At 59.5% G+C, this 27,331-nt stretch overlaps 1 protein-coding gene across 6 annotated transcripts in view; it reads left to right on the top strand.

Annotated features, from left to right (window-relative positions):
• The window catches only part of SPTBN2 (spectrin beta, non-erythrocytic 2), a 60,428-nt gene that overhangs the window by 25,682 nt on the left and 7,415 nt on the right, over positions 1–27,331 (top strand). For all 6 annotated transcript variants that reach the window (XM_037904462.2, XM_037904469.2, XM_037904463.2 and 3 more), the window contains 24 exons: positions 3,360–3,511; positions 5,463–5,636; positions 6,039–6,130; positions 6,321–6,401; positions 6,596–6,711; positions 7,402–7,514; positions 11,149–11,336; positions 12,526–12,643; positions 13,021–13,179; positions 13,435–13,737; positions 14,283–14,436; positions 16,915–17,785; positions 18,432–18,569; positions 18,949–19,705; positions 20,122–20,324; positions 20,784–20,874; positions 20,958–21,104; positions 21,840–22,103; positions 22,545–22,769; positions 24,069–24,158; positions 24,544–24,804; positions 25,302–25,432; positions 26,021–26,225; positions 26,689–27,063. In XM_037904462.2, coding sequence (XP_037760390.1) covers positions 3,360–3,511; positions 5,463–5,636; positions 6,039–6,130; positions 6,321–6,401; positions 6,596–6,711; positions 7,402–7,514; positions 11,149–11,336; positions 12,526–12,643; positions 13,021–13,179; positions 13,435–13,737; positions 14,283–14,436; positions 16,915–17,785; positions 18,432–18,569; positions 18,949–19,705; positions 20,122–20,324; positions 20,784–20,874; positions 20,958–21,104; positions 21,840–22,103; positions 22,545–22,769; positions 24,069–24,158; positions 24,544–24,804; positions 25,302–25,432; positions 26,021–26,225; positions 26,689–27,063 — 5,408 coding nt within the window. The remainder of the gene's footprint in view (positions 1–3,359; positions 3,512–5,462; positions 5,637–6,038; positions 6,131–6,320; positions 6,402–6,595; positions 6,712–7,401; positions 7,515–11,148; positions 11,337–12,525; positions 12,644–13,020; positions 13,180–13,434; positions 13,738–14,282; positions 14,437–16,914; positions 17,786–18,431; positions 18,570–18,948; positions 19,706–20,121; positions 20,325–20,783; positions 20,875–20,957; positions 21,105–21,839; positions 22,104–22,544; positions 22,770–24,068; positions 24,159–24,543; positions 24,805–25,301; positions 25,433–26,020; positions 26,226–26,688; positions 27,064–27,331) is intronic.

Genomic DNA, 27,331 nt, shown 5'->3' with positions numbered 1-27,331 from the left:
ATGCTGCCTCCTGGACATAGACCTCCCATCCCCAAGTGTAAATGGGAGCAGCCCCAGGGCTTCTCTGCCTCCCAGCAGCATCCTTGGGTCCCCATGCAGTTCCAGGTGCAACGGCCCCATGCTTTACACTGGGGTCTGTGGGGTGAGGAGGTGGCGGAAGGCAGCTGACACTTGCCCTGTGCTGTGCTTGCCCTAGGAAAAGGTCCCTCCCACTCCAGATCCCTCCATTTTCCCTTTTCTGGAGTTTTTCACTGGGAAAACACTGAATAGTAAATGCAAAAAACTCAGTGAATGTGGCACTAGGAGAGAGTTTCTGGTGGATTTCCCCCACCGTCTCCCAAGCCAGGCCAAGTCCAGGGGAAAGTGGGGATGCCCCCACCCTAGGTGACTTGCTGAGTACTGGCCATCACTGCGGTCCTGGAAATGGGAGTGTTCGGCTCCTGGCTTTGAACATGCAGCTTCAAACAGGAAATGCTGGCACTTGCTTCTGGCTTAGGTGTGGGGTGGGTGGGCTCTGGCATCTGCCAGAACCTGGGGTGATAAACTGACATCCCACAGGCAGGCTCTGCCCACAGTGCCCAGCAAACGGCACAGGATTAAGCGCTAAAGGGATTCTCAGAGGCAACAGAGAGAGAGAGACAGGCTTTGCAGCCGGGGTTAGGGCTGAGGGTCAGGATTGAGGGGCATTGGCAGAGCTGGGGACTGCAGACTGGGACTGAGGGTCATTGGCAGAGCCGGAGGGCTGTGGGTTTTGAGTGAGGGACACAGACAGGGCAGGGAGAGGAGCAGGAACTGGTGGAGGTGGGGGTTGGGGGGCAGGAGATCAAGGTGGGGTGGGGGCTGGAGTGAGGACCTGCAGTAGGTCTGGCCTGTTACACAAGGGCCCTGACAGGAGCAGCTGCTGACAAGTTGGGGCTGGAACCTGCATCCAAACAAATGAGACTGATGAGACGCCTGAGGGGGGTCTGAGGGTTGCTCAGATGAGGGCAAAAACACACTGGAGAGCACACATGAACGCACCCCCCCCCCCCCCGCACTGTCCCCAGAAGGCACGCACCAGGACGCACTGCCTCTCGCCCTTGCACAAGCACACTCTCCTCTCGCCTCAGTACATGACAAACCCCCCCCCCGCCCACACACACACACACACACACACACACACACACACACACACACACACACACACACACACACACACACACACACGCACGCTCCTGTGGCCGGTGCAGTCAGAGCAGGAGGGAGCTGGGCTTGGCTGGGCTGCCCAAGGCTGGGTCCGTGTTTGCTCAGAGCAGCAGCCCTGACAAGGAGTCATCAGACCAAATGGTGGGGGTGGGGGGTAATGTGCATTTCAGGGACAAACAGAGACACACCCCTCCAGAGAGGCTGGGATGCACAAACCCATCAGTAAATGCAGCCAGAGTCAAGCAAGGCTGTCTGGCTGGCTCTGGGAGGAGAGTGGTGTCTAGCAGTTAGAGCAAGGGGGCTGGGAGTCAGGACTCCTGGGTTCTATCCCCAGCTCGGTCACAGACTCCCTGTTTAACCTGCCCAGCTCAGTGCCTCAGTTTCCCAGTCTGTGGCTGACCATGCTGCTCCCCAGCCTCTGGTGGTGAATAGCTCAGTTAACATTTGGAGAAGCTTCTAATGATTGTCATTCGCTGGGCTGCCGGAGGGGAGCAGGGAATCCCCTTCTGGAGCAGGCAAGTCCCTCCTTGCCCTGCTGTCTTGGTGCCTCAGTGCTCTGTGGGGCTGGGGGCTCCTAGCCTCCATTTCCCCCCCGCTCCCAGACACTGATCCATCACCATCCCATCACTGCGGGCATTGGCACCCACTTCCCACTGAGCCAGGCTGTGCAGAGCCGCCCACAAGTATGGCCTGGCCTTTCCCTGAACTGCACAGTGACTCTGGAGCCCAGCTGGGAGTGGGAGTCCCTGAGATCGCCCTACCCTCACGCTGCCTGCACTCCCACCTAGGGCAGCTCCTCCCAGATTTCCTGGGCCGCAGCCTTCCCTGGCCTGGACCAACTGAAACACCCAGTATCATATGCAAACAGTACTCCCCTACATCCCCTTCCCAGATCTCTGGTAGATACAAGCAGGACAGGGCCCAGCCTCATGGCACCTGCATTTCCCATTGTTGTTACATGTATGACGGGGCTCAGATGAGACTGGGGTCCCCACTGGGCTTGGTGCTGCACAGACCTCCCCAACTGTGATCAGGGCCCCCTCGGGCTGGGTGCTGCCCAGACACAGTCTCTGTCTCAAATTGCTCACAGTCTAACAGTCAAAGGGCAGGAGGGAAAACAGAAGCACTAGGGGAGGACCTTGGGGTGGTTTGGAGCTGGTGCCCCTTAGAGGGGAAAGTTGCCCTGTCCCATCCCCCTCAGCTGATTCAAGGTGAAGGTAAATCCGGTTGTGCCTGGTGTGGGATGCCTGCAGGGAGCTCTGGCTCAGCCCGGTTCCCTCGCCATCTTCCTGGCTTACGTCAGGTCTGGAAGAACAGATAGTATTGTGCCATCTCCGGGCTTCTGCCAGGACGACCCACCCAGCCGGGGCTGTGGATAAATAGGAGCCTTGGGAATAAGTATGCGGTTAGGGAGTGGAGTTATTCACAGGGCGGGGGAACCCCCAGGGCCTGTCAGCTGAGGAGGGGCTCAGGGTGCTTCTCCCAGACGCCTCTCATGGCACCTGGGGCTGGGAAGCTGTCAGCTACACCCTGCACTGTGCTGCAGGAAGCAGGCTGGGTCTCAGCAGGGGGCGCTCTCCCCTTGCAGACAGTGCTGACCCCATGACCCTGTACCTTCTGCCCCTTAGAATCAGACCTACTCCTCCCCCTCTGGTATCTCCCTCCCCAGCCCCAATGTTATTACAGGAGAGGAAGAAGGCATGTGTTGTAGTGGTGCTTGTTATTGTAGGGTCTTCTGTGAGCATTGTTGCTGGGCAAACTGGTTATTATTGTATTGTGTCTTGGGTGAACTGGGGCTGTACAGACCTGTTTGTTATTGTAGGATCTCTTGAGGCACTAGAGCTGAGTAGGGTGGATTGTTATTGTAGGGTCTCCCAGGAACTCGGGACTGCAGGTGCTGTTTTATTACTGTAGAGTAGAGCTGACTGGTGTGAGCTGGCTGGGGAAGGAGGCAGTGGGGTTGGGGATCCAGTACTGAGTTGTGGGGGAGTGGAAGCATTGAGTGTTAGGGGGCTAGGCTGGGATTGGATCCAGAATTGTAGGCATCGGTTGGGTCGATCCTGGTTTGGGGAGCCCCCACTCCGGTAATGGCGTGTTCTGTGGAGGGCAGGATTGGGGATAGACGCCAGGGCACCCGTTTCTGAGGAGCTTTCTGGTGGCTGCTTCTCTTGCAGATGAGCGCGAGGCCGTGCAGAAGAAAACCTTCACCAAATGGGTGAACTCTCACCTGGCACGTGTGACCTGCCGCATCGCAGACCTATACAATGACCTGCGCGATGGGCGCATGCTCATCCGCCTGCTGGAGGTGCTGTCGGGTGAGCAGCTGGTGAGTGTGGGGCTGGGGGACAGGGCACCCTGGGAGCAGCGCCATGGGATATTTGGGCTCCTTCACCTCTGCTGGAGGCTTCTTATACCAGTGCGGTTAGGGCCGAATTCAGATCTTAATTACCTCAGGGAGAATCTGGAGTCACCTCAGTAGGCCCCACTCCCCTTCCAGAGCAAGGACTGAACCCAGGAATCCTGACCCACAGCCTGCCTGCTCTGACCCACTACCCTCATCTGCAAGAGAAGTGGCCACCGGAGGGCACCTCAGAAACGGGCAGCCATGGTGCCTATCCCCAATTCTGCTCCCCCACAGAACATGCCACTACAGGGGCGCTCCCCAAGCCAACTGATGCCTACAATTCTGAAGCCAGGAGTCCCGGCTCCCAGCCTCCTCTAGCCCACTGGACCCCACTTCTTTCTCAGAGCCAGCGTAAAACTCAGGAGTTTTGACTGCCAGCCCCCCTCTGCTGTAACCACTATGCTCTGCTCCCTCTCTGGTTGTCGCCACCTATGTACAGCCTTGAACCCAATAGCACCCACAGCTCCCTGTGCCTGGCTTTGTAGCCCATTCTGTGTCTCCCTCTGTCAGGCTGGGCTTCTCCTGGTTCTGTGACTCATGCCCTGGCTGCCCTCTGAGCTCAGCACCTGCTCCCAGCATGCAGTGCAGCTCCTTGCCTACATGCCAGGTGCTGGGCTGGGTGGGGCAGGCTGGGCTGCACGCCCAGCCCTGCTCTGGTGGTTTTTCTGGTTCTTGGGCAGGTCAGGTGCTGGAGCCACCTGGCTGTGTCTGTCTGAGCTGCCCCTGGCCTGCCATCCTGTCTTCAGGGGGCACATCACTCCCTACGCCCCTGCCCTCACTGCCACAGGTGCTGCGGTCCAGGTCCTCTCTGCTTTGGAGCCCTGGCTTCCTGGCACCAGGGAGATGGTTCCCACAGCACCCAGCTCAAGGGGAGGGCGAGGGCAGCCAGAATCATGGGGAGGGCAGGCATGGAAATTCCATGCTGAAGGGTGGACTCCAGTATGGCCCAGGGTGTAGGACACTGGGCTGGGAGCCAGGACTCCTGGTTTCTTTTGACAGCTCTGGGAGGGGAGTGGTGTGTAGTGTCTAGAACATTGGGCTGGGAGCCAGGATTCCTAACTTCTATTCCTGGCTCTGGGCAGAGCAGTGTCTAGGGACTCCAACCAAGATCACCACCCCATTGTGCTGGGCGCTGCGCAGACACAGAGTGAGACATGGTCTGGGCCCTGAAGACCTCAGTCTGAATAGAGATGGGAGGAAAAACAGAGGCACTGAGAGGGGAAGGGACTTGCCCAACATCAGAGGCAGAGCGGGAAATAGAACCCAGGCATCCTGGCTCCCAGTGCAGCATGTGAAGTGGTGGTCAGTGCCCCATGCTGTGCTCAGTTATCCCAACTCCCCCCTGTGTCAGGCTCCTGCGCCGAACCCTGCGGCAACTTCAGCTTCTCCCCTGTGTTGGGGACCAAGAGCAGACTGTTCCCTGGGCTGGGCTGAGCTGCCTCGTTGGTCTCAGAGCTGTAAGGGCCTTGGGCCAAGACTCCAGCATGCTCTGGTCTGTGTGGGTGACCTGTTAAACCGGCTTCCCAGCCAGAGCTAGCTGGTGCATCCGGCCCAGCACCTGGATTGTTGCCTGCTGCGAGCAGCATGGATGCTGAACCAGCAGTGAGGAGTGCAGGTCAGGGAAGGGGGTCCTGGCAGAGGGGGAGTCAGGCAGTGTGGGGCCCACAGGCCAGTAGGGGATTGAGGTGGGATCCTGGGAGCAGGGAAGCAGGCAGCGTGGGGAGTGCAGGCTGGAGGGGGGTTGGGGCGGGATCCCAGTAGTAGAGGAGGATGGTATGCGGAGCGCAGTCTGGGGGGAATACTGAAGAGGGGTGCTGGCGGCAGGGTAGGTGGGTGGCAGGGGGATCCCCTTCCTGTTACTCTCACCGTCCAGCCCAAGCCCACCAAAGGGCGAATGCGGATCCACTGCCTGGAGAACGTAGACAAGGCCCTGCAGTTCCTCAAGGAGCAGAAGGTGCATCTGGAGAATATGGGCTCCCATGACATCGTCGATGGCAACCACCGCCTCACGCTGGGCCTCATCTGGACCATCATCCTCCGCTTCCAGGTACCTGGAGCAGCTCAGTCTCCACCCCTTTCCCCACCCTGGACCTGAATCCCTCTATCCCTCTGCAGTCTCAGAGCTCCGCAACCTCTCCCCCTCATGGAGAGCCAACCCTGGTGAGAGTTGGTGACAACGGAACAATTGTCCCTGCTGGCATGGTGGAGTGCTCATGCCCCTAACGGCTGCAGGCCACTGCCCTATGGCTGCCTGTGTTATGCCAGTACTCGAGTGGCTGCTTGGGGACCACTTGGATCCCTGGTTCAAATTGCCCAGGAGGAAAGAGCCCCTCCCAATCGTGTGATGTTAGAAAGAATGGGCCAGGGAGCATGGAGCCTTCTCTCCATGGCCCGGGAGGCTTGGTGCTGGTGGGACTAACCTGCACCTGCCTCTGTATCTGCTCCCCAGATCCAGGATATCAGTGTGGAGACTGAGGATAACAAGGAGAAGAAATCGGCCAAGGATGCCCTGCTGCTCTGGTGCCAGATGAAGACGGCAGGGTAAGGGGTAAAGGGTAGCTATCGGGGGATAGAGTATCAGGTCTTTCCTCTCTAGGGGATGCTGGTTCGGATGCAGCCCCATGGTGAGAGGACTGGCTGGCTTGGGGCGGGTCGGGAATGGGACATGGGCCCTTTCCCCTGTAAGGGGCTCCAGCTCCATCCCCCTCACTGCTGTGTCTGTATGTTACAGGTACCAGAATGTTAACGTTCACAATTTCACCACCAGCTGGAGGGATGGCCTGGCCTTCAATGCGATTGTCCACAAGCACAGGTCAGTGTGGGCCACGTCTGGGTGCGCAGGGGACACCAGGATCTCAGGGACCCGTGGCATGCTGCCACTGTCCTCTAGCATTGGCCTAGGGTGGGGCATTAGGATGGCGTTGATGGGGGTCAGCGAGACATGGGGGAGTGGGGGTGGAGCCTCCGGGCTGGCATTCACTGTATGCCCTTTGGTGCCCCCTGCAGGCCGGACCTTATAGATATTGACACGCTGAAGAAATGCAATGCCCACTACAACCTGCAGAATGCGTTTAACGTAGCGGAGAAGGAGCTGGGGCTGACCAAGCTTTTGGACCCCGAAGGTGGGTGTCAAGCTGTGCGGGCCTAGAGGAGGGAGGGCTGGGGTGAGCCGGGGTCTCAGTCCAATGGATCCATTCTTGGTATGGGGGAAAATGCCTTTCTCATATGCGTTCATCCAGGTTGGAGGTCGGGGCGGAGTTTGTGGCTGGGTAATGCTGCTGCGGAAACACTGCTACAAGCGGGACAGACTCCTCTCCCATCCTGCCTCTGTGCTGCTGAAAGCAGAGGGGTCTTTTTCCATGGTACAGTGCATTTTGGGAAAATCCAGACCACTTTCCCATCCTGCACTCATATACACGAAAGGGGAGGTTCATGGCTGGAAGTAGGGGCTCCGGGATAGCTCAGTGGTTTGAGCATTGGCCTGCAATACCCTGGGTTGTGAGTTCAATCCTTGAGGGGGCCATTTAGGGATCTGGGGCAAAAATTGGGGATTGGTCCTGCTTTGAGCAGGGGGTTGGACTAGATGACCTCCTGAGGTCCCTTCCAACCCTGATATTCTATTATTCTATGACACCACTGGGTTAATCCCCACCCACTGAAGAGAAATTACCGCTGCTTCCCATTCACCCCCACACCAGGGCATCTAGGTGTTAGTTGCCAGGAAGTGCCTGGTGCTGATGTGCCCTCCCTCACAGTGAGGAGGCAATGGGAGATGCGGCTCCCTCACTGACATACATGGCTCTTGCCCCCAGATGTCAACGTGGACCAGCCAGATGAGAAGTCCATCATCACATATGTGGCCACCTACTACCACTACTTCTCCAAAATGAAAGCATTGGCTGTGGAGGGAAAGCGAATTGGAAAGGTACCAAGGGCAGAAACCAAGGGCAGGGAGTGCTGTCACTGCATGGGGTGTGCTAGGTGGGTGGGCTGGGAGGGTGGATGGATTGGGTTGGATGGATTAGAAGCAGTGGTTCTCAAACTTTTGTACTCAAACTTTTTTTTATATTTAATAGTATTATAAATGCTGGATGTGAAGCAGAGTTTGGGGGTGCAGGCTGACAACTCATGACCCCCCACATAATAACCTCGCAACCCCTGAGGGGTCACGACCTCCAGTTTGAGAACCCTTGGATTAGATGAATAGATTGGGAGGATGAGTTGTTGGGATAAATGGATGGATGGAGAGGGAGGAAGCGTTGATGGGGTGGATGGATGGATGGAGTGGGAGAAAGGGTTGATGCAGTGGATGGATGGATGGAGTGGGAGAAAGGGTTGATGGGGTGGATGGATGGATGGAGTGGGAGAAAGGGTTGAAGGGGAGGATGGATGGATGGAGTGGGAGGAAGGGTTGGTGGCGAGAATAGATGGAGTGGGAGAAAGCCTTGATGGGATGGATGGATGGATGGAGTGGGAGAAAGGGTTGATGGGGAGGAAGGATGGAGTAGGAGAAAGGGTTGATGGGGTGGATGGATCGATGGAATTGGAGAAAGGGTTGATGGAATGGATGGATAGAGTAGGCGAAAGGGTTGATGGGGTGGATGGATGGATGGAGAGGGAGGAAGCGTTGATGGGGTGGATGGATGGATGGAGTGGGAGAAAGGGTTGATGCAGTGGATGGATGGATGGAGTGGGAGAAAGGGTTGATGCGGTGGATGGATGGATGGAGTGGGAGAAAGGGTTGAAGGGGAGGATGGATGGATGGAGTGGGAGGAAGGGTTCGTGGCGAAAATAGATGGAGTGGGAGAAAGCCTTGATGGGATGGATGGATGGATGGAGTGGGAGAAAGGGTTGATGCAGTGGATGGATGGATGGAGTGGGAGAAAGGGTTGATGCAGTGGATGGATGGATGGAGTGGGAGAAAGGGTTGATGCAGTGGATGGATGGATGGAGTGGGAGAAAGGGTTGATGCAGTGGATGGATGGATGGAGTGGGAGAAAGGGTTGATGGGGTGGATGGATGGATGGAGTGGGAGAAAGGGTTGAAGGGGAGGATGGATGGATGGAGTGGGAGGAAGGGTTGGTGGCGAGAATAGATGGAGTGGGAGAAAGCCTTGATGGGATGGATGGATGGATGGAGTGGGAGAAAGGGTTGATGGGGAGGAAGGATGGAGTAGGAGAAAGGGTTGATGGGGTGGATGGATCGATGGAATTGGAGAAAGGGTTGATGGAATGGATGGATAGAGTAGGCGAAAGGGTTGATGGGGTGGATGGATGGATGGAATGGGAGAAAGCATTGATGGGGTGGATGGATGGATGAAGTGGGAGAAAGGGTTGATGGGTTGGATGGATGAAGTGGGAGAAAGGGTTAACAGGGTGGATGGATGGATGGAATGGGAGCAACGGTTGATGGGGTGGATAGATGGAGTGGGAGAAAGGGTTGATGGCAAGGGTGGATGGAGTGGGAGAAAGCCTTGATGGGATGGATGGATGGATGGATGGATGGAGTGGGAGAAAGGGTTGATGGGGAGGAAGGATGGAGTAGGAGAAAGGGTTGATGGGGAGGAAGGATGGAGTAGGAGAAAGGGTTGATGGGGTGGATGGATGGAGTAGGAGAAAGGGTTGATGGGGTGGATGGATGGAGTAGGAGAAAGGGTTGACGGGGTGGATGGATGGAGTGGGAGAAAGGGTTTATGGGGAGGATGGATGGAGTGGGAGAAAGCCTTGATGGGATGGATGGATGGACGGATGGATGGAGTGGGAGAAAGGGTTGATGGGGTAGATAGATAGATGGATGGAGTGGGAGAAAGGGTCGATGGGGTGGATGGAAGGATGGAGTGGGAGAAAGGGTTGATGAGGTGGATGGATGGAGTAGGAGAAAGGGTTGATAGGGTGGATGGATGGACGGAGTGGGAGAAAGGGTTGATGGGGTTAATGGATGGATGGAATGGGAGAAAGCGTTGATGGGGTGGATGAATGGATGGCGTGGGAGAAAGCGTTAATGGGATGGATGGATGGAGTGGGAGAAAGGGTCGATGGGGTGGATGGATGGATGGAGTGGGAGAAAGTGTTGACGGGGTGGATGGATGAATGTAGTGGAAGAAGGGGTTGATGCGGTGGATGGATGAATGTAGTTGGAGAAAGGGTTGATGGGGTGGATGGATGGATGGAGTGGGAGAAAGCCTTGTTGGGGTTGATGGATGGATGGATGGAATGGGAGAAAGCGTTGATGGGGTGGATGGATGGATGGCGTGGGAGAAAGGGTTGATGGGTTGGATGGATGGCGTGGGAGAAAGGGTTGATGGGATGGATGGATGGAGTGGGAGAAAGGGTTGATGGGATGGATGGATGGAGTGGGAGAAAGGGTTGATGGGATGGATGGATGGCGTGGGAGAAAGGGTTGATGGGATGGATGGATGAAGGGGGAGAAAGGGTTGATGGGATGGATGGATGGAGGGGGAGAAAGGGTTGATGGGGAGGAAGGATGGAGGGGGAGAAAGGGTTGATGGGATGGATGGATGGATGGATGGAGGGGGAGAAAGGGTTGATGGGATGGATGGATGGATGGATGGATGGAGGGGGAGAAAGGGTTGATGGGATGGATGGATGGATGGATGGATGGAGGGGGAGAAAGGGTTGATGGGATGGATGGATGGATGGATGGCTGGAGGGGGAGAAAGGGCTGATGGGGGGGAGGATGGATGGGTGGATGGATGGAGGGGGAGAAAGGGCTGATGGGGAGGATGGATGGATGGATGGAGGGGGAGAAAGGGTTGATGGGGAGGATGGATGGATGGATGGAGGGGGAGAAAGGGTTGATGGGGAGGATGGATGGATGGATGGAGGGGGAGAAAGGGTTGATGGGATGGATGGATGGATGGATGGAGGGGGAGAAAGGGTTGATGGGATGGATGGATGGATGGAGGGGGAGAAAGGGTTTCCTTACTGGATGTTAAATTCTGAGTCGCTGGTGGGCATTGGCTCTTATGGAGGCCAAGGATGGGCTGCTGGGGCCATAGGTGCTGACTTCTGCTCACGTCGGTGGGTGCTTGACCCCGCTCTGCTCCCGGCCCTGCCCTGACTCCGCCCCTGCCTTGACCCCATTCCAACCCCTTAACCAAAGTCCCCGCTCCAACTCCGCCGCCTCCCTGCCCCTATTCCGACTCCTTCCCCAAATCCCCGCCCTGCCTCTTCCCCTGAGCACACCATATTCCCACTCCTCCTCGCTCCCTCCCAGAGCTTGCTATGCTGCCAAACAGCTGTTTCGTGGCAGCAAGCAGTGGGAGGTAGGCAGAAGAGCGGGGACGCGGTGTGCTCAGGGGACGAGGTGAGGTGGGGGGAGGGGAGGCTTGGTTGCTGGTGAGTGCAGAGCACTCACTAATTTTTCCCCGTTGGTGCTCCAGCCCTGGAGCACTCACAAAGTCGGCACCTATGGCTGGGGCCTCTTGGGTTCTTGAGGCTGCCATCCATCTCGGAGGGGGCTGTCAGCCAACAGGCTTGACCCATGCTGGCTTGGTGGTGAGTGACTCCTTCCCTCCTTTCCCCTCCCCTCCTGGCCAGGTGCTGGACTATGCCATTGAGGCTGACAAGTTGATCGAGAAGTACGAGACACTGGCTTCTGACCTGCTGCAGTGGATCGAGCAGACCATCCTGACACTCAACGACCGTAAGCTGGCCAACTCCCTGAGCGGGGTGCAGAACCAGCTGCAGGCTTTCAACACCTACCGCACTGTCGAGAAGCCCCCCAAGTGAGTCCCTTACCCACCTCTGAGTCGGCCCTGGGCCACCACTTGGCAGCCCTGGCACAGCTAACACGGCGCAGGGAACCCCCAGGACTGTAATCAGCGCCTGGATTGGTGCACTCTGAGAGATCTGTGCCACTCTGCTATCCTGCCCCACCTCTGGCATGAGCAGAGGATTGTGGGTGTTTTTCCCAGGGCACAGTGCACTCTGGGATGCCTTGCTACAGACAGACTGGCTACGCTGGTTACTCAGCTGCCGCCTACACAACATGGGAAGAGTGCTCACATCATGTCCAGCTACTCACACTGGCGGCACTGCCCTCACAGGTGCCCACCATGCTGTGTGTGACCAGGGAGCCTACCCCATTCCAGCCTGTGGGAGAGGGACCTTGTATGAGCTGATCACTTCCCAATCTTGGTGTGTTCCAGTGCCCTGGCACTGCCTGCTGGCTGGCTCACGGGGGTGGGGAATGGCACGTGGGGCCTTGCCCCTCTAGGGGGCGTTGGCTCCACTTTAACCCCAAGGTGGAGGGACTGACTCAGGTTCCCTCCCAGTCCACGTGGGGACTAAAGCATGTGGTGGTCTCCAGCCTGTCTGGAGAGTTAGAGCAGAAGAATGGGGCTGGGGGAGGTAGCAGTGTGTCGGGTTCTCCATCAGAGTATGTAAAAGTTTGAAACAAGGTAAATTGTTCTCATTAACCTCTGAGGTTAGGACAAGAAGCAATGGGCTTAAATTGCAGCAAGGGCAGCTTAGGTTGGAAATTAGGAAAAACTTCCTGTTTGGGTAGTTAAGCACTGAAACAAATTGCTAAGGGAGGTTGTGGAATCTCCATCATTGGAGGCCTTTAAGAGCAGTTAGACAAACACCTGTCACGGATGGTCTAGTTATTACTTAGTCCTGCTTGGATTGCAGGGGACTGGACTAGATGACCTAGTGAGGACCCTGACTGGGGAGCCTCTGGCATGACATGAGCACCCCCTGCTGGCAGATTGAAGAGAACCACAAGGAGGGAAGGGATGTGGATATGTGTTCTGGGTTTAGGAACTGCTGCTCCTGCCCCTGTCCCCTGGGCTCTGATGGGCTCCTGCTCCCCCGCCCAGGTTCTGTGACCAGCCCGCCTGGATCAGCTCCCAGGCTCTGAGACACATACCCCTGGCGCTCTGTCTGACCCTTTACCCTATCCCCACCCCTCAGGTTCACAGAGAAGGGGAACCTGGAGGTGCTGCTCTTCACCATCCAGAGCAAGATGCGCGCCAACAACCAGAAGGTGTATATACCGCGCGAGGGCAAGCTAATCTCTGACATCAACAAGGTGAGCAGCAGAGGGCAGGACAAGGACTCAGTAGGGGGTGCTTTCCCCTTACAGCCAGTGCTGGCCCCCCTCCCTCAACTCAGTGCTGGGGGGCTTTGCTTCTGGAGGTATCATATTTTGGATGTGATAGAAAACATCTCAGCGCTGAGTGAGGATCCCTGTACAAACAGCCCCCACGCCCCACCTCAGAGGCAGCTGCAGCTCAGCACCAGGCGAGGGATCCCTGTATAAACAGTCCCTGCCCCCCCACCTCAGAGGCGGCTGCATCTCAATGTCAGGAGAGAGATCCCTGGGAGATGGTCATTGGTGCTGTCATTAATTGTTGGCCTGTGTTAGATGTTGACTCCCTGCTGTAATTAACCCCCTCCCCCCTGCAGGCCTGGGAGCGGCTGGAAAAGGCGGAGCATGAGCGGGAGCTGGCACTGCGCAACGAGCTGATCCGCCAGGAAAAGCTGGAGCAGCTGGCGGCGCGATTTGACCGCAAGGCAGCCATGCGGGAGACGTGGCTGAGTGAGAACCAGCGCCTGGTGTCCCAGGTGAGTCCCAAACCCACAAACCATGTGATTAGAACCCAGGACTCCTGACTCCCAGCCCCCACCCAACACACTACACCCCACTTCCCTCCAGAGCTGGGGATAGAACCAGGAGTCCTGGCTCCCAGCCCAGTGCTCTCTCCGGTAGACCGCACTGCATCTCGAGGCGGCTGGTTCCATGACCTGTAGGTGGGAGGAGCTGTGCAGTGACCCCCTCGGCCAGCCCTGCCCCGGCATGATGCCTGCCCTCCCCCGCAGGATAACTTTGGCGTGGACATCTCGGCGGTGGAGGCGGCAGTGCGGAAGCATGAGGCCATTGAGACAGACATCGTGGCCTACAGTGAGCGCGTGCAGGCCGTGAATGCTGTGGCCACCGAGCTGGAGGCGGAGCGCTACCACGACATCAAGCGCGTGCTGGCCCGCAAGAACAACGTGGTGCGGCTGTGGGACTACCTGCGGGAGCTGGTGGCCTCACGCCGTGAGCGCCTGCTCCTCAACCTGGACCTGCAGAAGATGTTCCAGGACCTGGCTTACCTTATGGACTGGATGGAGGAGATGAAGGTATGTGGGGGCAGTGGAGCTGGGAGCAGCCTGCCCAGCCTGGGCCGCCACCATCTGCCACCACCGAGGGGCCCAGCTGTCTGGGGTGGGTGTCCCAGGTGCTCTCTGCCAGTCCCATCCCCAGGAGCTCCAGCAGGGGGAGGCGGAGTGGCAGGCTGGCCTTCCTCTTGGAAAGGATAAGGGGGTAAAGCTGGGGGCACTGCCAGCTCAGACATGGGGTACATGGGGGTCAGTGGGGCAGATGGCTTTGAATGTCTGTAATGGAGGGGAGGGAGCAAGGGATAGCGATGCCCTGGCGCAAGGGGGAGTTCAGATGCCCTGGGTGCTGTATCCTGTGCTGCAGGGGGCAGGGAGCTGGGACTGTGCCCACATACCCCAGTGCAGCCTGCTGCTGTGTCTGTCCCCCTGGCTGGGGCAGAGTGTGGGAGGGTGCCGGGCTCTGTCTGTAGGCATGCCCCTCCCCTGACAGGGCCAACGTATGGGCACTGGTGGGTGGGATCTGGGGGGGCTCCCCATGCAGTCAGCAGCCGCCCGTCCCACCGCAGGGCCGCCTGCAGTCCCAGGACTTTGGGAAGCACCTGCACGGTGTGGAAGACCTGCTGCAGATCCATGCGCTGGTGGAAGCCGACATCGCCGTGCAGGCCGAGCGCATCAAGGCTGTTGGCACTGCTGCACAGAGGTTCGCCACCCCTGGAGAAGGTAACAGCTCCACCCACACCACAGCCAACCCGCACCCTCCGTGTTCAGCTTTGCCGCATCCCAGGCCCCTACCTCATCCCCGCCCCGCCCTGCCATGTCCCAGCCCATTCTATGTTTGCTCCTCCATGTGCTTGTCCCTGCCATGCCCCAGCCCCCACATCCCAGCCCTCAAGAGAACAGCTCAGAGCCCAGCTGAGTTTGGGGTGGCCACATCTGCAGGGGGCAATGCCATATCTTAAGCCACCCTGTGAGCTTCTCACCCCTCTGCGTCTCTGTGGAGGTTCCCTGCCTGGTGTGAGCCCTGCTCTGTGCCTAGCCCTGACTCTATAGCCTGAGCAAAAGGGCCTTCCCTCCCCCTATTACTCCCTGTGGGCCCCCTATTTGTCTCCCCTGCCTCATGGGCACCAGTGCCAGTGACCCTGGCCCCCTTTTGCCCCCAGGACCCAAGGGTCAGGAGCCCCATGGCTCTTCCTGTGGGGCAAATGGCAGGGGGAGGAGGGGTTGTAAGCAGGGATCCCACATTGTTGCCTGATGTATTGATTATGTGGCTGATTTCATTTTCCCCAGTTAGTACTCTGCAATCTGGTAGGTTCTTGTCCCAAGATCAGGCCCAGTATCTCCAGAATTATTATTTGTTTGGGAGCCCCATGGCAGTAGCAGCAACACTCGCACTCAGGGATGACTTTTGGTAATTGTAGGAGTTTTATTACCACAATGATCAGTCCAATAAATAAAATTATTCAAACAAGTAAAGTGAGATAATACAATGCTATAAGTATGACCCACCCCAGTACCTGGGTGTACTCAGTGATGAGCTGCCAAAATCTTAACAACCGGTTCCCTCCTCACCCCACGAAGGAGTCATGGCCCGCCCCCGCCCCCCAGGATCCTGCCCCATCCACCCCCCTCTCCTGTCCCCTGACTGCCCCTGGAACCGGGCAGGAGGGTCTTGTGGACCACTACAGTGGGTGCCCACCCCACCCTGCCCCTAAGAGCCAGAGGGACCTCCCGGGGAGCGAGGTGGGGAGTCCTGGCGGTGCTTACCTGGGGCGGCTCCCGGGAAGCATCTGGCAGGTCCCTCTGGCTCCTAGGGGCGGATGAGCGTAGCTAGGGGGAAAGCAGGGGGAGCTGCCTCTCCCCCCACTGATCACATCAAGAGTGGCGCCTTAGGCACCAAACTGGCACCCACTGGCAGCTCCCTGCCCTGCGCCCGGCTCCAGCTCACCTCTACTCCACCTCCGCCTCCCCCCCAAACGCGCCGCCCTGCTCTGCTTCTCCGGCCGTCCCCTGCTTCCCGCGAATCAGCTGTTCGAGCGGGAAGCCTGGGCGGGCTGAGAAGCAAGCGGCGGCTTCACGTTCAGGCCCAGGGAGGGGGAGGCGAGCTGGGGCAGGGAGCGGTTCCCCTGCCCCCCCCCCCCCCCCCAGCTCACCTCTGCTCCGCCTCCCTGGGCCTGAGCACTGCCGCCTGCTTCTCAGCCCTCCCTGGCTTCCCGCGCGAACAGCTGATTTGCGGGAAGCGGGGGGGGGGGGGGGTGAGGGGGGAGTGGAGAAGCAGAATGGGGCGGAGCGTAACTCAGGGGCGGAGATGGAGCGGAGGTGAACTGGGGCCGGGGTCGGGGTGGGGAGCTGCCGGTGGATGCTCTGAACCCACCAAATTTTCCCCGTGGGTGCTCCAGCACCGGTGAGTACACCCAGTGGTGAGCTGGAGCCGGTTCGCACCGGTTTGCTGGAACCAGTTGTTAAATTTAGAAGCCCTTTTAGAACCGGTTGCCCCTCGCGGGACAGCTGGTTCTAAAAGGGCTTCTAAATTTAACAACCAGTTCCAGTGAACTGGTGCAAACCGGCTCCAGCTCACCACTGGGTGTACTCACCGTATCCTTGGGGAGAGCTCGGAAAGTTGAGACAGATTCTAGTGTGACTCTGGCGTGCCAATGGAGAACTCCAGTGGCTCTCCCTAAGACCAGATGTTTTATAGGCCTTTGGTGCATATGTATAAATAGCTCCGCCCTCTTTTACTATCTTGACTTTCTCACCCTCGTAATGTTGGGGTGTCCTTATCCCATAAGTTACTATATTAATTAGTTCAAACTAATGCGATAAGTAGCATACATGTCAATTAAATTACCATGGTTACGAGTGGTTAGGCATCTACTCATGTTTCCCTCCAAAAATACCCTAAACTTGTGCAAACTGCCTTCTTGCAGGTACCTGTCAGCAGTTTTCAACACTTGTGATTATTACAAAACAAGTAAAACAAAAGCTTATGCCATCTTGTGACTTAAGGTCCCTGTTGATTTACTTACTTATGCTAACCTAAGTAACTGCTCCTATGCAGGCTGTTAGGCCTCATAGCTATGGTAACAGCTTAAGTTATTCTTATAGGTCTATGCCGCTAAGTCTCTTGCGTTTCTGCATTGCTATTCTTATCCTTTACCGTAAAATCAACCTGTGGGCTACAACATCCACATCCTCCCACAGGATACAAGCCGTGTGATCCCCAGCTGGTGCAGGAGAGGGTGGACATGCTAGAGCTGTGCTACCAGGAGCTGGTTGAGCTGGCAGGCAAGCGCCGCGCCAAGCTGGAGGAGTCACGTCGGCTGTGGAAGTTCTTCTGGGACATGGGTGAGGAGGAGGCCTGGATCCGGGAGCAGGAGCAGATCCTGTCGTCGGATGATTTCGGCAAGGACCTGACCAGTGTGCTGCGCCTCATCAGCAAGCACAATGCCTTCCGTGATGAGATGAGCGGCCGCTATGGACCCCTGCAGCACACCACGGCCCAGGGCCACTGCCTGGTGCGTGAGGGGCACTTTGGGGCACGCGAGGTGGCCGAGCGCATCCGGGAGATTGAGGAGCAGTGGCAACACCTGGAGGCGCTGGCAGGCGAGCGGGAGCGGCGCCTGCATGAAGCCTCCAGCCTCTACCAGTTCCAGGCTGACGCTGACGACATGGAGGCCTGGCTCATGGATGCCCTGCGGCTGGTGTCCAGCCCGGAGGTGGGCCATGACGAGTACTCTACCCAGAGCCTGGTCAAGAAGCACAAGGACGTGGAAGAGGAGATCCAGAACCACCGGCCCGCCATCGCTGCGCTACATGAGCAGGCCCAGAGTCTGCCACCTGCCTTTGCCCATACACCCGAGGTGGCAGGGCGCCTGCCCGCTGTGGAACAGCGCTACCAGGAGCTGGCCGCTCTGGCTGAGCGCCGCAAGCAGGATCTGCAGGATGCCCTCAACCTCTACAAGATGTTCAGCGAGGCTGATGCCTGTGGGCTGTGGATTGGTGAGAAGGAGCAATGGCTGCATGCCATGGAGATCCCCGAGAAACTGGAGGACCTGGAGGTGGTGCAGCAGAGGTGAGTGGGGGCTGACCAGGCCCGCATGCACCACCTGGCCCAGCCTCGTTAGGCCCACACCCCGCTGCCCCTTGCAGCCAACGAGTAACTGTGGCCCTAGCCCCCTTCCCTGTCTCCCAGCTCTCTGTGTGGTGGGACATCCCAGAATGCATTGCTCCCCCCTTTATGCTGCTCTGTCTGTCCCGACTTAGGCACCATGGGAGAGCAACCTGGATTTTTCCAGTATGCACTGGGGCACATATGCTCAGGCAGCCACTTGTAGCCAGTCAGTAGCCTGGCTGTCTCTAGCTATGTGTGCCCTTGGCAGTGGCCTAGCTTGCCCCTGCAGCCTCTCCCTGGAACCAGGGTGTTGGTGGGGACGGAGCCCCTAATGGGTCAGTGGAACTGGCATTGCCGATCCCCTTCCCTCCCCTTGAGCATGTGGTGGGGCATCCTAGAATGCATTGCTCCCCCATGATGCTCTGGCTGCTATATCCATGCTGGGGCCCTATGGGAAAGCAGCCTGGATTTTCCCAGTAGGCACTAGGGCAGATGCGTGATCAGCAGCAGCTGGTGCTGTGCTGGGGGGAACATGAGGGGTTGGCTCTCCAGGGCAAGAGGGGGGTTGAGTGCATTGTTGGCTGAGCCTGTATCTCCGGGCCTGCAGGTTTGAGACACTGGAGCCCGAGATGAATAACCTGGCTTTGCGCATCGCGGCCATCAACCAGATTGCTGGGCAGCTGCTGAGCACCGACCACCGCAACAAAGAGAGCATCCAGGCCACGCAGGAGCAGCTCAACACCAGGTCTGAGCGGGAGGACAGGCGGCTCAGTGCCGGGGGGAGATGGGGAGGGCAGGTGGCTTGGCGCCAGGGGGAGATGGGGCGGGCAGGCGGCTTGGTGCTGGGGGGAGATGGGGAGAGCAGGCGGCTCGGCACCAGGGAGATTGGGGGGAGAGCAGGCTGCTTGGTTCTGGGAGTAGGGGCAGGCAGCTCAGTGCCAGAGGGTGTGTGTGGGGTTCTGACTGACCCATGGGGATGAGGAGGACTCTTGGGGGATCTGTATCCAGCGACAGGCATCAGGGCTCTGGGGAGGTCTGCCTTTGGCAGCGCCAACGTGGGCTCGGCAGCTCCAGGGTGGTCAGTGGGAACAGGCCCCGCACCTACCTCCCTGTCCCTTCTCCAGGTGGGAGCGGTTCCGCACTCTGGCCGACCAGAAGAAGGCCGCGCTGACCTCGGCCCTGAACATCCAGAACTACTACCTGGAGTGCAACGAGACCAAGTCCTGGATGAGGGAGAAAACCAAGGTGATTGAGTCGACGCAGGAGCTGGGCAACGACCTGGCGGGCGTCATGGCGCTGCAGAGGAAGCTGACGGGCATGGAGCGGGACCTGGAGGCTATCCAGGGCAAGGTGTTGGACCTGCAGGGGGAGGCGGCCACGCTGGCAGCCGAGCACCCGGGCCAGGCGACGCCCATCCTAGACCAGCTGGCGGACATCAAGACTGTGTGGGCCGAGCTGCGTGAGACCATGCGGCGGCGCGAGGAGTCGCTGGGGGAGGCCAGCAAGCTGCAGGGCTTCCTGCGTGACCTCGACGACTTCCAGGCTTGGCTGTCACGGACACAGACAGCTGTGGCCTCTGAGGACGTGCCAGCCACCCTGGCTGAGGCTGAGCAGCTGCTGAGCCAGCACGAGAGCATCCGTAATGAGATCGAGCACTACAAGGACGACTACCAGAGCATGCGGGCCATGGGCCAGGAGGTGACCCAGGGCCAGACCGATGCCCAGTACATGTTCCTGCAGCAACGCCTGGAGGCCCTGGACACTGGCTGGAAGGAGCTGGGCCAGATGTGGGAAAACAGGCATCACCTGCTGTCCCAGGCCTATAGCTTCCAGCTCTTCCTGCGGGACACCAAGCAGGTGGAGGGCGTGCTCAGCAACCAGGTGAGGCTGGGGCGACCAGCATGTCTGGGGGAGGCTGGTTCCTGTGCTGGAGCTAGGACAGGCCCATGCAGCCCAGTATGCCACCCCCTTCTCTGGCCCGGATCAGACCCATCTGCCCGTCCAGTCCAGTATTCCCCCCGACACCTGATCAGTCTCCTGGACCCATCCAGCTTGGTATTCCCCTCCATCCCCCCATTCCAGTTGCCCCAGACTCCCACCCAAATCCCTGTCACTGTATTAGTCCCCCAGGACCTGCAATCACCCCATCCCCACCCACCCTTAGCAGTTTCAGTACCTCTCCATCCCACTGGCCCCTTGTTTCCTCCCTTGGGATCTCCATCTCACTCAGGGCAGGGACCTGGAACATGGGCCAAGCTGTGCCCAGTGCCATGGCTCTGTGTGGCTCGCCCCTGCAGGAGTACGTGCTGTCCCACACTGAGATGCCCAGCACCCTGCAAGGGGCAGAGGCCTCCATTAAGAAGCATGAAGATTTCATGACCACCATGGAGGCCAATGGGGAGAAGATCAAGGGGCTGGTGGACGCCGGGCGGAAGCTGATTGTGGGGGACAGTGTCCATGCAGACAAAGTCCAGGAGAAGGTTGACTCCATTGATGGCAGGTGAGAGCCCAGCCCCACAAGGGCTTCTGGGAGTGGGAACCCTGTTGTGTCATTGTTGTCTGGGTTCTATCCCCACTCTAGGAAGGGATGGGGGGGTCGAGTGGGTTAGAGCAGGGAGAGCTGGGAGTCAGGACTCCTGGGTTCTATCCCCAGTTCTGTGATTTAGGACAGGTCCCTTCCCCCTGGAGTTAAACAGGGAGGACGATACTGAGATTAATGATTGTGATGAGCTAGGAGCTCCTCCCTTGGCCAGAGCCAGGCAAACCTGCCCCAGGAGGTCAGAGCAGCCTGTGGGACGGATCTCAGCTTGCCCTGTTCAGAGAGCACAAGTTGCTAGTGGCCGAGGTAGCGGAGAGTCCTCACGAGCAAAGGCAGTGCCGGCGCTATGACATACAGAAGACAGGCCCCCATCTCACCCTGCAGGTGAGTATCGCATGAGTCTCTGCTTTCCCTCCCCAGGCACAAGCGGAATCGGGATGCTGCCAACGAGCTGCTTCGGCGGCTGCGGGATAACCGGGAGTTGCAGCACTTCCTGCAGGACTGCCAGGAGGTGAGTGGAGGGGGGGCTGTGGGGGAGGGGCAAGGGGGCCATGGGTCTAGGGATCCTCACTCTGTCCTCTGCCTCCCCACCAGCTCACCCTGTGGATCAATGAGAAGATGCTGACAGCCCAGGACATGTCCTATGATGAGGCCCGCAACCTGCACACCAAGTGGCAGAAGCACCAGGCCTTCACGGCCGAGCTGGCTTCCAACAAGGACTGGCTGGACAAGATCGAGAAGGTGGGGGCGGCTAGGGTATGGCAAATTGGGGACCCCCCCACATGGCTGCACCCGAATACCGTGGCCCCTGTCCCCTTGCCATGGACTTACCACCATGGCCATGCACCAGCATCAGAGACTGCCCCTTCACGGTGGACTTGCCACAGCATCATGGATCTGACTCTATGGCCACTCCCCAGTGCCATGGACCTGCCCCATGGCTCTGCCCCCTCTCCATGGACTCATTACCACAGCCTCGCCCTAAGACCATGGCCCTGCCCCCACAGTCCCACCCCTTGCCATGGACCCTCTCACCCATGGACCCTCTGCTGCACACCATGGACCCTCCCACTTCTGGTCCCAGAGATGCTGGGGTGTCAGAAGGGCCCCCAGGACTTGTCCCACCAGTCTGGTTGTCTGTGCATGACTGAGGGGGGAGCTGGGCCCACTGGACTCTGCTCCTCCTGCCTCATACTGAGCCCCCTGCTGGGATAGAGCTGGCCAGGCCCCTGGAGAAGTGGGGCTGGGTGTTAATACCCCACTGAGATGAATGGGGCAGGTCCCCCCTCTCAGAGCCATTGTCTCAGAATTCCTGCAGACTCCGGTGTGACTGTGATCACATGACTCCAGGAGGCAGGGTACAGGGCTGTAGCAACTTGGCCTTCATCTGGGCTTGGCCAGGCCTGCTGGGGTCTAAAGACCCTGCAGCACATGCAGGGCCTCGTCCCCCTAACCAGTGCTCTGGGTCCCTAACAGGAGGGGCAGCAGCTAATGGCGGAGAAGCCGGAGCTGGAGCCCGTGGTGAAGGAGAAGCTGGACAGCCTCCACCGGCTATGGGATGAGCTGGAGTCCACCACCAAGACCAAGGCTCAGTGCCTCTTCGATGCAAACCGGGCTGAGCTCTTCACCCAGAGCTGCTCTGCCCTGGAGGCCTGGCTGGCCGGGCTGCAGGCCCAGCTCCAGTCTGATGACTACGGCAAGGATCTGACCAGTGTCAACATCCTGCTGAAGAAGCAACAGGTCTGGGTTGGCAGGTGCAATAGAGGGGAGGGCAGCCTAGATTCTTGGGGTGAGGGATGATGGGGCTCCAAGATGACCCAAAATTCCAGGTCCCAAAGGCCCGTGAGATATGGGAGATCCTGGCCCTCTGAGCCTCTCAATCCCAGAGCCCATTCTCCCATTTCCAAGGCCTTGGGTATCCCCTGGCAGAGGGAGCCTGCACCATCAGCCACCGCACTGGAGAACCCTAGACTGGCCTCATCCCTGACACCACCCCCTCCATGCACCACGGCTCAAAGGTGGAACTGGTTGCCTGCAGGATCCCCAAGCACCATGGGGAAGCAGAGGGGGACCCATGGCTGCATCACACCAGTGGGGAGAAGGGCCAGACTCCCTGCTCTCCTTGGGCTGGGGCTCTCTGCTGGGGTCCCTAAGGCTGTAATACTGTCCTCTGCCCCTCAGATGCTGGAGAACCAGATGGACGTGCGGGAGAAGGAGGTGGAGGCCATCCAGTCGCAGGCGCTAGCCCTGAGCCAGGAGGACGCCAACACAGCTGAGGTGGAAGGCAAGTTCCGGGCAGTGGAGGAGAAGTTCCTGGACCTGCGGGGCCCTCTGGAGGAGCGCTGCCACAAGCTGCTGGCCTCCAAGGAGGAGCACCAGTTCAACCGTGACCTGGAGGACGAGATCGTGAGTCCCAGGCAGTGCAGGTGGTGCTGCCATCTGGGGAGAGGATGGGAAATGGGGCCTGGAGATGGGAGACAGGAATGAGATCCAGCCCCAGAGACTGCTGCCTTTTACTCCATGGGCCTCAGCCTAGAATTACAGGAGTGCAGAGCCCCACCGCTGCGCCCAGCATCCCCCATGCCAGGGGGCAGGGTAGGGGGCATTTAGGCTGGGTTTTTCCTGCAGGCCACTGTGCCCCCTGGACAGTATTGGGGCTGAATGATGGGTCCCTATCAGGGACTAGCACTAAGCCTTGGGTCTCTAATGGGGCAGATCTGAGTCTCAGTTACGGAGCCACGCTGCCTTTCAGAATGAATGTGCTAGATCTTTGGGCTTGGCTGTGCTGCACCGCCTCACACGTCCCTCCAGAACCAGAGACAGAGCCCAGCCCCCCTGTTCCAGCCCAGTAGATCCCATGCCCCTCCCAGAGCCGGGGGGAGAACCCAGGAGTCCTGACTCCCAGCCCCAAGCCACTAGGCCCTGCGCCCCTCCCAGAGCCAGGGGGAAAACCCAGGAGTCCTGACTCCTACCCCGCTGCTCTAACCCACTAGGCCCTGCACCCCTCCCAGAGCTGGTGGGAGAACTCAGGAGTCCTGACTCCCAGTGTCCTAGTGTTGTTGAACAAATAGAGCCCTCACTGGCTAAGTGTGAGTCTCCATCCCCCTCCAGTGGCCAGTCCCTGCTTCACCTGCCGGTGATGCCCTTTAGCTTCAGCAGTGGGGCTCTGTGCAGCATGTGTGGAGGTCCCACCCTGGCTGGTGACAAGTGGATGGGGGGGGTGGGGTCAGGCTGGGTCCACGGGATGGACTTTTGCGTGGGAGGGGAAAAAAATTTAAACTGGGAAATTCCATTAATCTCCCACCCTGATATTCAGACTGCAATGTTGAGTGGAGGAGCTGCCAGGTTTGAGGCTGCCCATGCATGGACCCCCTTGCAGCTCCTGTCCCATGCAACATCCCCCACTCTGTGCAGTGCCCGTGCAGCCCCCATGCATCCCCCTACCCTGTGTACTCCCCTGTGCAGCCCCCCCATGCAGCCCCCTGTGCATCCTCTACCCTGCGCACCCCCCTGTGCAGCCCTACATGCATCCCCCATCCTGTGCACCCCCGTTCAGTCACTCATGTATCCCCCACCCTGTGCAGCCCCCCATGAAGCCCCCATGCATCCCCCCCACCCTGCACAGTTCTCCCTGAATCCCTCACTGTGAAGTCCCCCCATGTGCCCCTCATGTGCCCCTGACCCTGCTCCACGTTGTGCTTTCAGCTGTGGGTGAGGGAGCGGATGCCGATGGCCATCTCCACTGACCATGGCAAGGACCTGCCCACCGTCCAGCTGCTGATAAAGAAGAACCAGGTGTGGTGCCAGGCTGGGGAGGGACTGGGGGGCTGGAGTCTGCTCACCCCACTCAGTGGCAAAGGTGCTCCCTACCTCACGCGGGGTTGACAATGCAGGATTAGGGGGTTGGGGGCAGGGGGAATATGAAAGGAGGAGGGGGTGGGGGAGGGTTGATGGGAGATGGAGATGAGGGAGGGGTGAATTGCGGGGAGAGTCAAAAGAGTGGTGAGGCCTGGGGGTGAACGTACCACGACCCCCCCTTCCTCTCTGCTCCCAGACTCTACTGAAAGAGCACTCTGAAGGCTGAGGTTGGGGGGTGGGGAGGGTCAGGAGCAGGGGGCTCAGCATAGGGGAGAGGGTGAATGCCACACTCTGACCCCCTCGCCCATGCTCCCTGCCCCAGACCCTGCAGAAGGAGATCCAGGGCCATGAGCCGCGCGTGGAGGAGCTGCTGGGGCGGCGGGCAGGGCTCGCGCGCTGCGGGCCCGTGGAGCGGGTGGAAGAGCTGCGGGAGGCCTGGCGGGAGCTGGGGCACCAGGCGGAGCTGCGGCACCAGCGCCTGGAGCGGGCACACGCTGCCCAGCAGTTCTACTTCGACGTGGCTGAAGCTGAGGCCTGGATGGGCGAGCAGGAGCTGCACATGATGTCCCAGGAGAAGGCCAAGGTCTGGGGGAAAGGGAGTGGAGCCGGAGCCCCAGCCCCCACCCCTCCATGGGAACCAGGTGTACCCCTCCACCCACTGGGTGCCCCCCCTCTGCAACTGTTGTGCACGATGTCCCAAGAGAAGGCAAATGTGTACAGGGGGCACAGAGCCCAGCCTGCCCCACCCCCTCTCTGCCTCTGAGAGCCCCCTTGCTCCCTGATACCCACGGGAGCTGGGGTGCTGCTCACTCACTGGGTGCCACCCCCTCGGCCACAGAAGCTGCACATGATGTCTCAGGAGAAGGCTGCTCTTGGATGTCTTGCATCCACCCTGACCCCCCACCTATGAAAGCCAGTGGGCCTGTGAGAGCTGAGTGACCCTCAGCCTGACCACCGTCCTAGGAGCTGGGGACAGCCCTGCCCACCTGCTCCCTTTGCCCCTGCATCATGGCACCCCCGCCCCCCACCTTTGCCCCTGCGTCGTGGCACCCTCCATCCTTCTCTGTCCGGCACCCACAGGACGAGCTGATTGCCCAGGCCATGGTGAAGAAGCACCTGGTGATGGAGCAAGCGCTGGACGACTACGCCCAGACCATCCACCAGCTCTCCAACCAGAGCCGCGACATGGTGGCCAGTGAGCACCCAGAGAGGTGAGACCCCCGTGCCCCTTCCCCCCCAACAGTGGGCACAGATCCAGGTCCCATGGCCCTGTGCTACTGGGGGGCAGTGAGTCCATAGCCTCCCATGGGTTGCCAGGAGCCCAGTCGAAAGCCCCGTCCCTCCGCCCCGCTGAGCCCAAGTTGTCCCCTCAGTGGGGCCTGAGCCCGGCTGGATGCTGCTTGTGCCTGCATCACAGACCTTGTGGCCCGATGCTCTGTGCCCAGACACCATTCGCCATGGCTGTGCATGGAGAGAGGGGCACTGCGGCTGTCCAGGGGAGATCAGACCTGGAACCTACAGTCCCTCTCGCTTGGGATACCGGTGGGGACTCCCTTAGCAACATGCCCCCCTTCTTCCTGTTTGCCGTGGTCCACCCCAAGCCTGGCACAGCCCTGTCGAGCGTGGCATGGCCCATGCCAGCACAGCCCCCACAGCATGGGAACCCCCAGCCTCTTGGGCAGCGCATTAGCCCCAGGGCTTTCGCAGGTCTTCGGCCCCTGCTCCCCGGCAGTGCTGCCACTTCCAGTCGGCGAGGGGCAGGCGCCGCTCTGTGGCTCAAGTGGCTCTTCCCCCTGCAGTGAGCGGCTCACCCTGCGCCAGGGCCAGGTGGACAAACTGTACGCCAGCCTGAAGGACCTGGCAGAGGAGCGGCGGGGGAAGCTGCAGGAGCACCAGCGCCTCTGCCAGCTTAAGCGCGACGTGGATGACCTGGAGCAGTGGATCTCGGAGCGCGAGGTGGTGGCTGCCTCCCACGAGCTGGGGCAGGACTACGAGCATGTCACTGTGAGTGCCCGGTGCAGAGCAGGGGGAGCTAGACTGGTCCCTGCTGGGTCATGTCAGTCTGAAGTGGGCTAGGCTGGTCCATGCTGAGCTATCCTGCTCTGTACTGGGTGATACTGGTCAGTCTGGACTGAGATAGACTGGTCCATGCTGAACCAAGCCAGTCTCCGCCAGGCTGGGCTCCTGTGCAGGCTGGTGCCAGAGCCCGGCTGGCTACGCAGTGTGGCGTAGCCTCTGTGCAGCACAAGCCGAGGTAGCCCTACCTGGAGCCCAGCTGAGGCAGCCTCATGCGCCTGGAGCCCATCACCTCCCCCGGTGCGCCTCCCATCCCTCAAGCCCATCCCTTCTCCTGTCTACCCTTTCCTGACCTCCCCTCCAGACCCCCTCTCCCACTCCCCCCAGACCTGGGTCCCATCACTGCCCTCAGCAGGGCCCGTGGCCCTCCCTGACCCTTCTCTTTCCCCAGATGCTGCGGGACAAGTTCCGGGAGTTCTCCCGTGACACCAGTAACATCGGGCAGGAGCGCGTGGACGCCGTGAACCTGCTGGCGGACGAGCTGATCTCATCAGGGCACTCGGAGAACGCCACCATTGCCGAGTGGAAGGATGGGCTCAACGATGCCTGGGCCGACCTGCTGGAGCTCATCGACACCCGCAGCCAGATGCTGGCGGCTTCCTACGAGCTGCACCGCTTCTACCACGACGCCCGCCAGACTCTGGCCCAGGTGCAGCACAAGCAGAAGCAGCTGCCTGACGAGGTGGGGCGCGACCTGAACACGGCCGAGGCCATGCAGCGCATGCACACAGCCTACGAGCATGACATCCAGGCGCTCAGTGCACAGGTATTGCCAGCTGCAGGGTGGGATTGGGCAGGGTCTGGGGATGGGGAGAGGGGGGTGGCGGCAGGGTCTGTGGCAGCGGGAGGGGAGTGGGGTGGGATGGGGGGACAGGGTGTGGGGTAGGATGTGGGGGAGGGAAGAGGAGCCGTGTGGGATGGGGAGGGGGTATGGGGTAGGATCTGGGGTTGGGTGGGGGAGCAGGGTAGGCTGGAGACAGGGTCTGGGACAGGGGAAGAAGAGCAGAGTGGGATGGGGGGACAGGGTGTGGGGT

Source organism: Chelonia mydas, chromosome 7, assembly GCF_015237465.2.
Source record: "Chelonia mydas isolate rCheMyd1 chromosome 7, rCheMyd1.pri.v2, whole genome shotgun sequence".
NCBI lineage: Eukaryota > Metazoa > Chordata > Testudines > Cheloniidae > Chelonia > Chelonia mydas.
Note: the sequence above shows the minus strand (reverse complement) of the source record. Positions and strands in the feature narration are given on the sequence as shown.